Below are 13,511 nucleotides of genomic sequence, written 5' to 3'. Positions count from 1 at the left end.
ATGCTTTGCCACCTCAACTCAAACTCAAAATCTATACTACTGAAATTTTACAATAGAATCTTTGAGGAGAATGTTTACCCTGATACATGGCATCAGTCAGTTGTGGTAGCCATAGCGAAAGCCGGGAAAGATGCTTCCTCTCCCAATAGTTATCGTCCTATATCTTTGACCAGCTGTTTAGGAAAGATAATGGAAAAGATGATACACAAGAGACTCGTTTGGATTGTTGAAGATCAAGATGCCATATCATGCCATCAATTTGGTTTCCGCCGTAATAGATCTACAACTGATGTCCACGTCAAGGTCGAAGCTCAGATTCGAAATGCTTTTCTTAAAAAACAGCACATGGTAATGATAACTTTCGATATTACCAAAGCATTCGATACAACCTGGAGATATGGAATCCTCCAAGACTTATACAAACTTGGACTTAGAGGTAACCTGCCTAGATTCATTCAGAATTTTCTTCACCTCAGGACCTTTCAAGTAAGATTCCAGAATGAGCTGTCCAAAATTCACACACAAGAAGAAGGAGTACCTCAGGGATCGATTTTAAGTGCCACACTCTTTGCATTACGTACCAGTAGCATTATAAGAGATATCCCATCCACGGTAGAAGTTTATATGTATGCAGACGATCTTGCTATTTCCTGTAAATCATCCAACATGGCTACCATTGAAAGACAACTACAGATAGCAATAAACAAAATTGAAACTTGGACAGAAAGCAACGGCTATCAATTAACCGAGGGGAAAACAGCAGCAATACATTTCTGTAAATTACGCTCGCTTCATCCGGAACCTGTATTAAAACTGAAAGGCAGAGAAATACCAATGACAGACTCCATGAGATTATTGGGTCTGAATTTAGACACCAAATTAAATTTTCGTAAACATGTGACCTATCTACGAACTACGTGCCTCCAGAAACTAAACATCCTTCGTGCAGTATCCTCAACATCTTGGGGTGCTGACAGACAGTCACTGCTCAATTTATATCGTGCTCTAATCCGGTCACGATTAGACTATGGAGCCATAGTATATGCATCAGCTAAAAACAGCATCTTACGGTCTGTGAACACCATTCAACACAGTGCCCTTCGATCAGCACTAGGCGCTTACAGAACCTCGCCTGTAAAAAGCTTGTATATAGAAGCACACGACCCTCCGCTTTATCTTAGAAGACAACGCCTACTCTGCCAATACGCTGCCAAAATAAGAAGCTTTCCAACTCACCCTTGTTGGGTATACCTTAACCAACCTTTATGGCCAACACTTTATGAATCTAAGCCTAATGAACCCAGACCTGCTGGGATTCGTCTTCAAGAAATAATAAAAAAGTGGAAACTCGATCTCAATAAAATTGCGGAAAATGAAAATATGCCTTTACCCCCATGGAATAGACATCATATAAACATTGATCTTTATTTTGCTCAGTGGTCAAAAAATACCATTCCACCATGTAATATCCGACAGTTGCATGCCAACTATACTTCGCAACACACTGGGAAACTCATAATCTATACGGATGGATCTAAGAGCCAATCACATGTAGGTGCAGCAGCCGTGCTCCCATCGCATGTAATTTCAAAATCCCTTCCAGTTGAGTGCAGCATTCTATCTGCAGAACTATATGCTATACAGCTTGCATTAAGTGAAATATGTCAAGAGTCGTCCCTCTCTGTCTTAATTTACTCGGATTCACTCAGTGCTATTTCAGCCATACAGGGTAAACGACATTCTCATCATCCTTTCCTACAAGAAATTGACTTTCTAATCAACATATGTCAAAAGAAACAATCTGATATAACACTTTGCTGGATCCCAGGACACTGCGGAATAGAAGGCAATGAAAAAGCAGACATTGCAGCTAAGGCAGCATCAGAACTGCCAAATAAAACAATGATAGTTCCACACACTGATTTTAGTCCAATCATTATTAGAGAAAGTGAAAATGAATGGGCTGAAATATGGAAAAATGAAATCAACAATAAACTGCAGGAAATAAAACCTAATCCAGAAATATGGAATTCCAGCATCAGAGAGAGTCGCAGAGAAGAAGTAATACTTGCCAGACTGAGAATTGGCCATACTCATCTTACTCATTTTCATCTATTGGCAAACAAAAATCCCCCACGCTGTGTCCAATGCCAAGTTCAGCTTTCCGTAAAACACATTCTTTTGGTATGCCCTCGATTCAGAAATTCCAGATTGCTTTGTTTTCAGAGTTCATGCAATAATCAGAATCCAGTTACCCTTCAACAGATCTTAGACAATTCCGCGAATATAGATGAATTACTTAATTTTATTCGGCAAATCAGATTTGATAAACAAATCTAATGTTTGATTTCCATCAAACTTGGAAAGACACATCTTGGCCATTGATGCCCTTGTGTCTTTAAACCCTTAATCAACAACAACAACAACAACTAAGTTTTCTCCTGTTTTTTTGCCTTTTTACCCTTTCTTATTCTACCAACATTTTTCCTTCTGTGTGGAAATTTGCTTGTATCTAATCAATTTCTTAAAAAGAGTAATATTCTTTCCTTCCAACTGTCATCAAAGAAATCCATCAACTGACAACTCTTAACATTGTCTCAAAACCTTCCATCTGATCAATGATACCAATGTAGATTCTCCCAGTGTTAATGCACTGGTGATATATTGGCCTTTACTCTTTTTTTTTACAAATTCAATGGAAAAGTTCTAGCAGTTGTTGTTGACATTTCCAAAGGTTTTGATCATGTTAGTCATTAAAGTTTTCTAAACAAGCTCTCATCTCCTGTTTTTTTTTGTAATTCGGTAGCCAGTTTTATCTCTGACCATTCACTACAGCTGATGGTAGATAGTCTTCTAACTTCTCAACTAATGTAGTATTCCCTATGGCTCAGTTTTTTTACCATTCTCTTCCCTCTTGCATATTAACTGACCTTCTTTCACTGACTGGAAACCCTATCGTTAGTTTTGCTGATGACAGTATATTACATTCCACTTTACAGTTTGAGAAAACTTGCACTGCATAAAGAGCTTCAACTTCAACTGCAGAAAACAGTTTACTGCTCTTGTGCCCATCTTTGATGACACTCAGATTTCTAGACATGATCATATATCCAATGGGATTACACTGATTCTAACTCTCTTTGCATAAGTACATCACAAATATTGCATCCTCTGCACAAAACAACTGGGATTTCTTTTTGATTCTTGGTGTTTTCTTCTTTTAAACAGTTACTGACTCTGTACAAATCCACCCTATCATGGAACATTGTTCCCACACCTGGGGTGGTACCCCCAAAATCTCTCTCTCTCTCTCAAACTCCTAGACTCTATTCAAAGGAAGACAATCAGGTTAATTAATGAACCTTTTCTTACAAACTCTCTCCACTCTGTCACACAGGCTTTCAATTTCTGTTCCATGCCTTTTCAGTAGATACTTCCATGAGCACAGTTCTTTTGAACTGGCTTCTGTAATTCTCCCTCTCTCTTTCTCTTCCAAACCAGTCAAAATGCGTGTCACAACCTGTCTGCATCCATTTACTGTCCAACTTCAAACTCACAGAACCAACATTTCTTCTTCCTCATTTACCCCTTCAACTTTTGTTTGATGGAACAATCTTTCTTCACATATATTTCCTAAAAATTACAATCTACAGAAACTTCTAATGTCTAAAAGTCTAATGTGGACAAGTACCTTCTCCTGTCTTCTCAACTTTCAACCAATGCATGGTACTAAGTACTAGGGGTTCTGATACCTTTTGTGCTTGGAGTTTTCATTAAAAAAAAAGAATAAAATAATCATGTTTGTGGCCACTATTAAAAAAATAGATGGAACATGAGAGCAAGTTAAATGTACATCCATTTTGCATCATAAGGTGGACTGTTCATTATTGGTCTTTAGTGAATTCAGTGAAAACTAAGTATAGCTCTTCAAAAATTTATAGAAGTTTCTGAAACATAGAAAATTGACAGGGGTACAAATGCACTTGGTTATGGATTTTTCATTTACCTGTACTCCTTCCTTTTCAATTAAAAAAATTTATTGTTTTAGTGAGCATATGAGAAAATTGATTTTGTATAGAATCATAGAAAATCTTTCATGAAAGATTTGAAGTCATGGATAAGAGTTACAGAATGAAACAAAGACCTTGGTCTCTCAGTAACTCCAGGGGCTCACATCTGGGCTTGGCACACCCAGGATCCCGAGCGCTGGATATCATCATTCTTCTCCTTTTTGGTGATTCCTTTCTACTTTAGACTCTCTCTGTCTCTCTCTATCTCTCTCTCTCTCTCTCTCTCTCTCTCTCTCTCTCTCTCTCTCACACACACACACACACACACACACACACACACACACACACACACACACACACACACACACACACACACACACACACACACACACACACACAGGGTAACTCAGAATTTTTTTTTTGGCTGGTGTAGCAAAAGCCTCAGGCTTCCTTGTACCATATAGCTAATAATAATAAGCCAGAATTGAAAAACTAATATCAAAAAATATATTTTGAACTGGCAGATACAGATACCACTCTTCCATATCTTAATGATACAAAAATGAAATCAGAAAATTACTAAATAAAGTGGAAAATTTTCTCTTAGGAAACAAGATGATTCCATTACAGTTCGAATAAAGGAGATTTGAATGAGATAACTATTTGATTAAAAAGGGGGAAAAAATTAGTGGGCTGTAATTTTTGAGATCTGGTCAACTTTATAAAACCTGAGAAACATGCTTCTGACCTGCTGACTGAAATAGTACTACTTGCAAGACCAATACTCATCACATGATAACAATTTCCACCACCAAAAGATTTTTTAGTCTCAAAAAACTGAATAATTATTTATGATCCACAATGATATAACAAAGTCTGGAACACTGTCCTTTATCATTACCCATAGGGACATCATAATAATATTAGGCTAGAAACCTTGGCAGTTGAATTTTTAAGTAGAATGGACATATTTCATAAGATGATAAACATTCAACTCATTACAGCTCTAATGAAGCATAAATTATTTTCAGTTTATTTATTTGTTGTTTGCTTGATGGTAAAACCCTAAAAATATCAATAAATAAGAATTATGACATGCTAGTTATTTACTCATAATTATATTCATGTTTCATGAGTGGCATTCACACACAGTGACTCAGGTTGTGCAGCAGTTGTAGTAGTTGAGGTTCACCTTGAAGTTGCTACACTCTCCTAATCATAAAAGATCATACCCCCCCCCACACACACACACAAAATTTTTAAGCTTTGACCCTGTAGCCTATAGCATTGCAGTCAGATTCTGATGATGAAATTGTATCAGCAGTTTCTGGTGGAAAAAGTATATGCTGATTACATCCATGTGGAAGGTCTTATATCAGATGACAAATTTGACAAGAAATGCCCTTTTTATTTTTGCTTATAGACTGGAATTTTAAATAAGCAGAAATAGCAGTTATTTATCTGGGTTTTTTCCCTTGCTTTGACTCCATTTCCTTAAGTGCATGTTTAGTACAAATATGGCAAACATTATGTGGAACACATGGTCTGTCTTGCTCAGCATGTTTCATGCACAATACACATTTTAAACAAATTCTACAGTATTTTTTCTTTGCTTTTTTATAGAATATGTCAGGTTTAGTCCTTCCATTTCTTATTTCCATTGTGCACTACAAAATATACAAACACAGATATAAATATGACTCTTGGATTGTTTTGTATGAATTAAAACAATACAGAGTATGACACTTCCTAGCAGAGTGCTGTACACTTACATAGTTCTCATTATATACAAATTTGTACTATCGCTATTTTGTGATGTATGTTGACAACACTTCTGCACTTCTGGAAGGTTCTCTGCTTGTGATCATACAAGAAAAATCAGCAATCAGCTGCCAGCCTTGTAATAATGAAAAATGCAGTATGATTTTTTTCATATTTTACTTTTAAATATTCTATTCATAAATATCCTATTCTATTTTGGTTGGCAGGCAATACTGGATGCCAATCAAAATAATCTTTTATGCTATATGTTTCATCTTCTACTTCTGTCTCAGCAAATTCATAAAAATTTAATTTCTTTATTTCATCAAGGAGAATCACAGCTACTAAATAAACTTTAGTCATGATATCTGTATAGAATTTCTATCAATGGCAAGAACAATTCATTTAACCATGCATTAGTAGATCAAACTTTCTCTGCATCAACCAAAAATAAATAAATAAAATAATAACAAAATAAAACAGAATCTTCTTACTATTTCCACAAGGTAATCAACCAATTCTGGTTTAAAGTCAGCCACACTTCCTCCACTACTTTGGAGGAAAGTTATTCCAGTGTTCGACAACTGCCAATAAGTAATTTCATTTCATCAAATCTTCTGTTATTCCCTAAGATTTTATATTTGTCTTCACTAGTTTGTTCTCCCACCAACGAGGGAGAACAGACCTTCCTCATTCATTTACTCAGAATTATGCTTAAAAATTAAAATTATGGTTAAACATTTTTTTTTTTTATTGTAAATTGATGCATTATTAGTGAATTAAAGATTTTTTAATGTTGATATTTTATATGAATGTAAAAAATTTTAATTTATTTATCTCACTTGAATATACTTTTTATAGGAATCTGATGTAAAACAAGAAATGATATAGATCTTTATCTTTATATCTGAATTTTATTTACTTTCTCAGAGTTTCCTTTAAGAGAGTTGATTTTTTGAAATATTTATTAGGTTTGTAATCCATCTAATATGTTCCTTAGGAAATAGAAAGTCATGCAGGAGAAGTAAATCGAGAATCAAAAGAAAGTGGAAGCAGGCATATGCATGGTAACAAACAAAAATACTTACCTCTTTGTTACACACTCGTTTTAATTTATTTACGCATACTCACATAAGTATATTATCAACAGCAGTAGTTAGCAAAAGTACAAGATCAGTATAAATGAACCCACATTTATACTGATTACAATAACAATTGAAATTGACAATTGTCATTCAACACCTATTACATTTGTAATGGATGTCAAATTATCAGTAATTATAGTAGTAGTAGTAAGAAAACAAGCTTAATTAGCATCGCCAAAAAAAAAAAAAAAAAAAACAGTTCACTTATCTGTACCCTCCAAGAATTTGTCTAGTTCTTCCTTCAATTTATTCAACTCATCCACTTTCACAACAACAGATGGAAGCCTGGTCCAACAATCAACCACTTTCTGGCTGAAGGCAAACTTCTGCACATTTATCCTGCAACTATCCTTCCTCAACTTGAATTTGTGTCCCCCTCACATGTGTAGTCTCAGCAAATGGAAAAATACCATGAACATTTGGCTTCAGCTTACTCAATCCAGTCAAGGCTTTAAACACCTCAATCATATCTCTGCAGGTGCCTGGTCTCAAAATGCTGCAGTATGCAGAACTGAGGCCTTTCTGTTCTGCATACTGCAGAACAGAATGTTCCGCTCTGAAAAAAGGGTGCTCTTATCTAGAAAGATAAGAGCACCCTTTTTTTCCCTTCATCAATCTCATTGCCCTTCTTCCTACCTGTTCCAGTAGATCTACATCCTTCCTAAAGTGAGGACTCCAAACCTGTATGCAGTACTCAAGATGTGGACTAATCATGGCTTTATACAAAGGGATAATACCTCCTTATCCCTGCTAGCAAAGTTCCTGTATATTATTGACAAAACCCCATGAGTTGTCCTGGCAGCAGGTCTGCACTGCTCAGAGAATTTCATGTCTGACTGCACAATTACCCCCAGGTCTTTTTCATTCTCCACTGCCCTGAGTAGTATCACACAGTTGATAAGTTACTCTGGGGTTTCTGCTACCCATGTGGAGTACCCTTGCTTTGCCAATGTTAAACTTCAACTGCCATTTCTCTGCTCATCGACCCAATTTTCCTAGATCTTGTTGCAGTAGCTCATCTTGATGACTGTAGTTAACCACCCTGCCAACCTTTGTATCATCTGCAAACTTAGACATTAAGCCTGATACACTTTCATCAATATCATTGATAGATATGGGATAGACACCGAAGGAATCCATATTGACAATCCTTGATTACCAGTATGGATTCCGTCAATATGCATTCACCATGGAATCAAATGGAAGGTGTTTAGGAGTTGGTGGTTAATGGATTTCTCCATTACTTTAGGAAGAATAGAAGTAAATGCAATGGAACGATAATTGGATGGGAGGGATTTGTAGCCCTCTTTATGAACTGGCTGGATATGAGCAGGTTTCCAAGCAGAAGAGAAACACATGTGGAATAAGAAAGTGAAAGGCTACACAAAACTGAAGTAAGCTCAGAAGCACACAGGTTTTGAGAAAAAGTGGAGAAATGCCATCAGGAACTGGAGATTTCTTATCATAAAGATTGTTCATATTCCTTCTGACATACTTTTGAGGGAAGACCACAGGAGGCATTGACTGGAGTGTGCTGGGAATGGTGGGAGGTGGTTTACCAAGATCATCAAAACACATAGGCTAGAAGAAAAGTAGGATGCTAGCAGCTCAGTTTTTATCTTTGGCTCATGTGGCAATAGAACCAACTGGTTTTGACAGAGGTGGAAATAGAGATGCACAAAAGTTGTGGCCAGGCAAGAGACCAGAATGCTCAACTACCATTTGGACAAAACCCAAGTTTTGTACTCTTAGCCTGTTCGAAATCTAGTTTGGACTGTGATAATTGCTTTACAATTGTCGCCAGCTTTTGTGTAGACAGAAAATAAATCTGGAGGTTTAGATACAAGCCAAATACGATATGCATCATTCTTCTCTTGAACAGCCTTAGCACATTTATTGGAAAAACAAGGTTTAGATGAAGGAAAAGATTTTAAGGTGGTGAAGTATGGAATAAAGTATTTCGTCCCTAATTTCACTGACATGTCCGTAATTTCATTTCTGAGCAAACATTGACATCAGAAGATTTGAAACAGTAATCCAATCAAGAAAAAGAAAAAAGAAAATTCTCATCCCATTTGGCATCCTTGTAATGCCAAAAAATATGAGGTTGAGAATGGCCACTAGAGAAATGCTCCATTGGAGAAGAGACCATCATCAAGTTATGATCTGAGGTGCCTAGAGGACCACTCACCTTGACCATGTACTTAGAAGGGTTGTTTGTGAGAAAAAGATCAAGCATGTTGGCCATGTGGTTAGGATTGTCTGGTTTGGCGTTCTGGTAGGTAAACGAACACTCTGCATGAGATAATAGTAATTACAAAAGCCTCAGTATCTCGACCAAATAGATCCATGTGACTAGAAAACAGAAGCCAGCTGGAGTTGTGAATGTTAAAAGCACCGAGGAAAATTACTTCACTGTTTAGGAAAGTTGGATGAAGTATGAAGAAAGTTAAGTTTCAAAGAGAGGAAGTCAAAAAGTTCCAAGTGGTTAGTGGAGTTTGGAGAATGATAGAGGCAACAGATGAATTTGGCCAAATATGGTAGAGATTTTAAGCCAGAGAAGAAGAAGATCAAAAACAGGAGATTCCAAATTACTAAGTCTCTGACAGGAAATGTCAGAATGGGCATATGTGCCTTTGAAGTGAAAGGAATCATACAGCAAATAATTAGGACAAGGTGAGCAGTGGTTGATTCAACCAATAATTGGGATTCTCTGAAAAAGTACACCGGGGCTTGGCAGACTGTAAGCGTAAATGGACATCGTTGAGATTGGAACTGAGACCATGTATATTTGTGAAATGAACGAGGAAGTATTTGGAAGGATTAGATCTTTTTGCAAATAAGTTTGTTCTTTTAGTTTGACAATTCATGTTGTATTCAGTAGTAAGAAAATGTGGGGAGGACATGCTGTATGAAGTAATGAAATTTTTGAATACGTTGTACATGCGGCAAGAACATACGCACCACTCAGACTCCCTCCAGTCACTATCCGGCAGAGTATAGGCAACGAAATTATATACTAGCTGACTGGAAGCTTTACTAGAGAATTACCAATAGGTTTGGTCTGGTGGTGGACCTTCTCGCAGTCAGCCTGCAAGCACTGTCTTAGAGCTGTACCCTTGAAATATAAAGAAGATTGGATAGGATGTGATTGGACCTGAAAAGACATCAATCATGCTGCATGATGGGGGAGGGGGTTGCCTGAGCTTTGCTCTGGAGACCAAGCATGGGTTCCATCACATCGAGCCTCCAATACGCAAAGTGGCGGTATTGCACTGGTTGATGAAAGTCATCTAACACCCAGTTCTTGGATCTTGCTACAGCACACGGAAAGAGTTAACTAAGCATGTTAATTTTTACTTTGGGCTAAGAGGCAGTTATTATGACAGTGTGGCAAAGTGCTTTGTCATGCTGAGCAACATATGGATCCATATCCATGTTGTCAAGGTCTTGGTAAGTTTTGGCATTCATTGCTGCATTTCATATAACTCATCCCACCACATGAAAACCACCACCAAACCTTTGCAAAATTTGATCAATGGCTCCCCATACTCAAATTTATATTATTAGCAAGTCAACAGTAAACCCAGACTCAGATTAGATGCAAATATTCTATCCTATCAGTCATCATTATTTGTGCATTAAGACATAGCAGATAAAGGAACCACTAGGTGGCAGTGATCGCAGTGTACTAATGTGGGATTTACTTCAAGATATAATTACCATCAGGGGTAAAGGGAAGGGTTTTTGCTTCCGTAAAGGTGGCTACAGTGGTCTCAGACAGTTTTAAATTCTGTACAGTTGGACCAACTGATGTGTAGAACAGCAAATTCTATGTGGGAAGCATTCAAGGAACTAATCGTGGAAGCTACTAGGCTTTTCATACTGATTAAGAAATACTGTTCAAAGTTTAGGCCTAAATGGATGTCAGATGAACCAATGAGACTCACAGCAGAGAAGAAAAATGCATGGGATGCATATAAATTATCAGGCTACACAGAAACCTATGGCAGATATAAGCTAGTCTGTAATCAAATCACAAAGAAGATCAGGAAAGCAAAGGCAGATTATGAGAAATCTTTGGCAAAGGATGCTAAAAAAAACAGCAAGGACTTCTTTACTTATATAAACTCTAGAAGAAAGGGGATGAATCAGATTGGTCCACTTGTATCTATGGTTCAACTGTTGATGATCCTGCTCAGATAGCTGATAATCAGAATGAGTATTTTGCATCTACATTCACACATGAGGAGTTATTAAGGGAGGAAAATGCTGAAAGTTTATCAAACTATAACAGGATGCTTAATGATTTTGTAATAACTGAGAGCAAAGTGGAGGAGAAATTGTTGAAGTTAAACATAAGAAAGGCACCTGGGGTGGATGTGATCTATCCAGTTATATTGAAGATGGAGGCAAAGGAAGCAAGCAAACCCTTAGCCATATTTATGAGAGCATCCTTGGACTTAGGGGAAGTCCCCAGGGACTGAAGATTGCAAATGTATCCCCAATTCACAAAGGGGCGATGTAAGAGTGACACAAATACAGACCAGTTAGTTTAACTTCTGTTCCGGGAAAAATAATGGAGTCACAGGTTAAAGATGCATTGAAAGATTATCTAGACAAGACTGCAGTAATAATTCAGACACAGCATGGGTTTGTTAAGGGAAAATCTCTGACAAATTTCATTGGATACTATGATGTGGTTACAAAGGAATTGGATGCAAAAATAATTTTGATATCATATACTTGGATTTCAGGAAAGCTTTTGACACTGTTGTGCATGAAAGACTACTGTACAAATTGGAGTAGTATGGTATTAAGGGTAAGTTGCTACAATGGATAAAAGGGTGGTTGAGTGGGAGAAGGCACAGAGTGGTAATCAATGGACACTGCTCTCTGTGGACTAATGTTATTAGCGGAGTTCCCAGAGTTTGGTGTTGTGCCCGTGGTTGTTTTGTATATTTATCAGTGATATTGATGAAGGTGTATCAGGCTTAATGTCCAAGTTTGCAGATGATACAAAGGTTGGCAGGGTTGTTAATGGCAGTGTGCTACTGCAACAGGATCTAGAAAATTTGGGCAGATGGGCTGAGAAGTGGCAACTGAAGTTTAACAGTGACAAATGCAAAGTACTGCATTTGAGTAGAAATAACCACAGAGAAATGTACGAACTGTGTGGTACTACACTTAGGGTGGTAGAAAATGAAAATGATCTGGGAGTAATTGCACAGTCAGATATGAAGTTTTCTGAGCAATGCAGCCAGGCTGCCAGAGCAGGTCAGGGGGTATTATCCATGATATACAGGAATTTTGCTAGTAGGAAAAAGGAGGTGATTATCCCTTTATATAAGGCAATGGTCAGGCCACGCCTCTGATTGAGGTATATAAGCCCTTGAATGGGTTGAGCACGCTGAATTCTGATGAGATTCTTCTGTTTGCTCACATTACTAACCTGAGGGGGCATAAATTCAAATTGAGGAAAGATAGCTGTAGAAAGATGTGTGGAAATTTGCCTTTACCTTTAGCCAGCGGGTGGTTAATTGCTGGAAGAAACTTCCATCTGTCATTGTGGAAGTTGATAGCCTAAATAAATTCAAGGAGGAACTGGACAAACTTTTAGAGGGAATGGATAATTGGGGTTTTTTTTTTTTTTTTTCGGAGCTCATACATAAGCTCATACGCTTGCTTTCTTGCATCACATGCCTTTATTACTACTACCACTATCAAGAAAATGATAGCATTTTGTTTGTTTTAAACTGCAGTTTTGATATTTCATATAACTTGTCACATTTTAACATAATATCAGTCTCTTCTGATATCAATTCTTATGTGGGCATTTCTCACATAAGCCTTGATCACATAATTGCTGCAAGATCATATCTAATGTTTATTGTACATCAGTTTTTCTATACATTTACCTCTCATAGCTATATCTGGCTAGGGCTTACACTGAGGAGCTAACTCCTTGTATATTCCCCAACAAGATATCAGGGTATATGCTTATACAACTGATATTGGACATAATTCACAAATCTATTTGAATATAATATTGCTGACATCTATGCTTTGTATTAGTCGTGTATTTTATTAAGAAAAGTCACAGATAGTGTATTGCTATTCAATCTGCTTAATTGTGACACTTTTCCATTGTTGACTCTTGATCCTTTGAATATCTGTGGTGATCGATATCAATATCTTGAACTTGCCAATAACTGTATAGGAGAAATCTCTTGAGTTTTTTGTAGTTGCATCTTGCTATGACCTAATAGTGGTTTTTCCTTCAGCGCTGGAATGGGATTTTGCCTATGACAAGTTTTCCAGACAGATGGAAATGTCTGATGCCTGCTATCTTGTTTATGGTGTTTAGCCTGGCTTGGTGAATTCTGCTTTGGAGTGGAATTTAGTTGATATTTTCTATAAGCTGTGAGGTGTGTTATATTACTTTGGGACATTTGTGTTTGTATGATATCCATTGTAGTAGCCTCCGATGTTTGTTTTGCCTGCAGAAGCCCAGATTTCTGATCCATATAGTGCTACTTGATGAATAACATGATACACATATTTTTTTGTGGTTTTTATATCTCTGTTATACTCT

General features: G+C 37.1%; 1 protein-coding gene across 1 annotated transcript in view; it reads left to right on the top strand.

Annotated features, from left to right (window-relative positions):
* Positions 1 to 13,511, top strand: part of LOC150080537 (tight junction protein 1-like) — a 489,733-nt gene that overhangs the window by 372,711 nt on the left and 103,511 nt on the right. Inside the window, exon 25 of the mRNA XM_090380724.1 lies at positions 6,772 to 6,838. Coding sequence (XP_090236850.1) covers positions 6,772 to 6,838 — 67 coding nt within the window. The remainder of the gene's footprint in view (positions 1 to 6,771; positions 6,839 to 13,511) is intronic.

Source organism: Mastigoproctus giganteus, chromosome 9 (genome assembly GCF_048544385.1).
Source record: "Mastigoproctus giganteus isolate SK-2022 chromosome 9, ASM4854438v1, whole genome shotgun sequence".
Lineage (NCBI taxonomy): Eukaryota > Metazoa > Arthropoda > Arachnida > Uropygi > Thelyphonidae > Mastigoproctus > Mastigoproctus giganteus.
The sequence above is the reverse complement of the archived record's forward strand: the minus strand, read 5'-3'. Positions and strand labels throughout refer to the sequence as shown.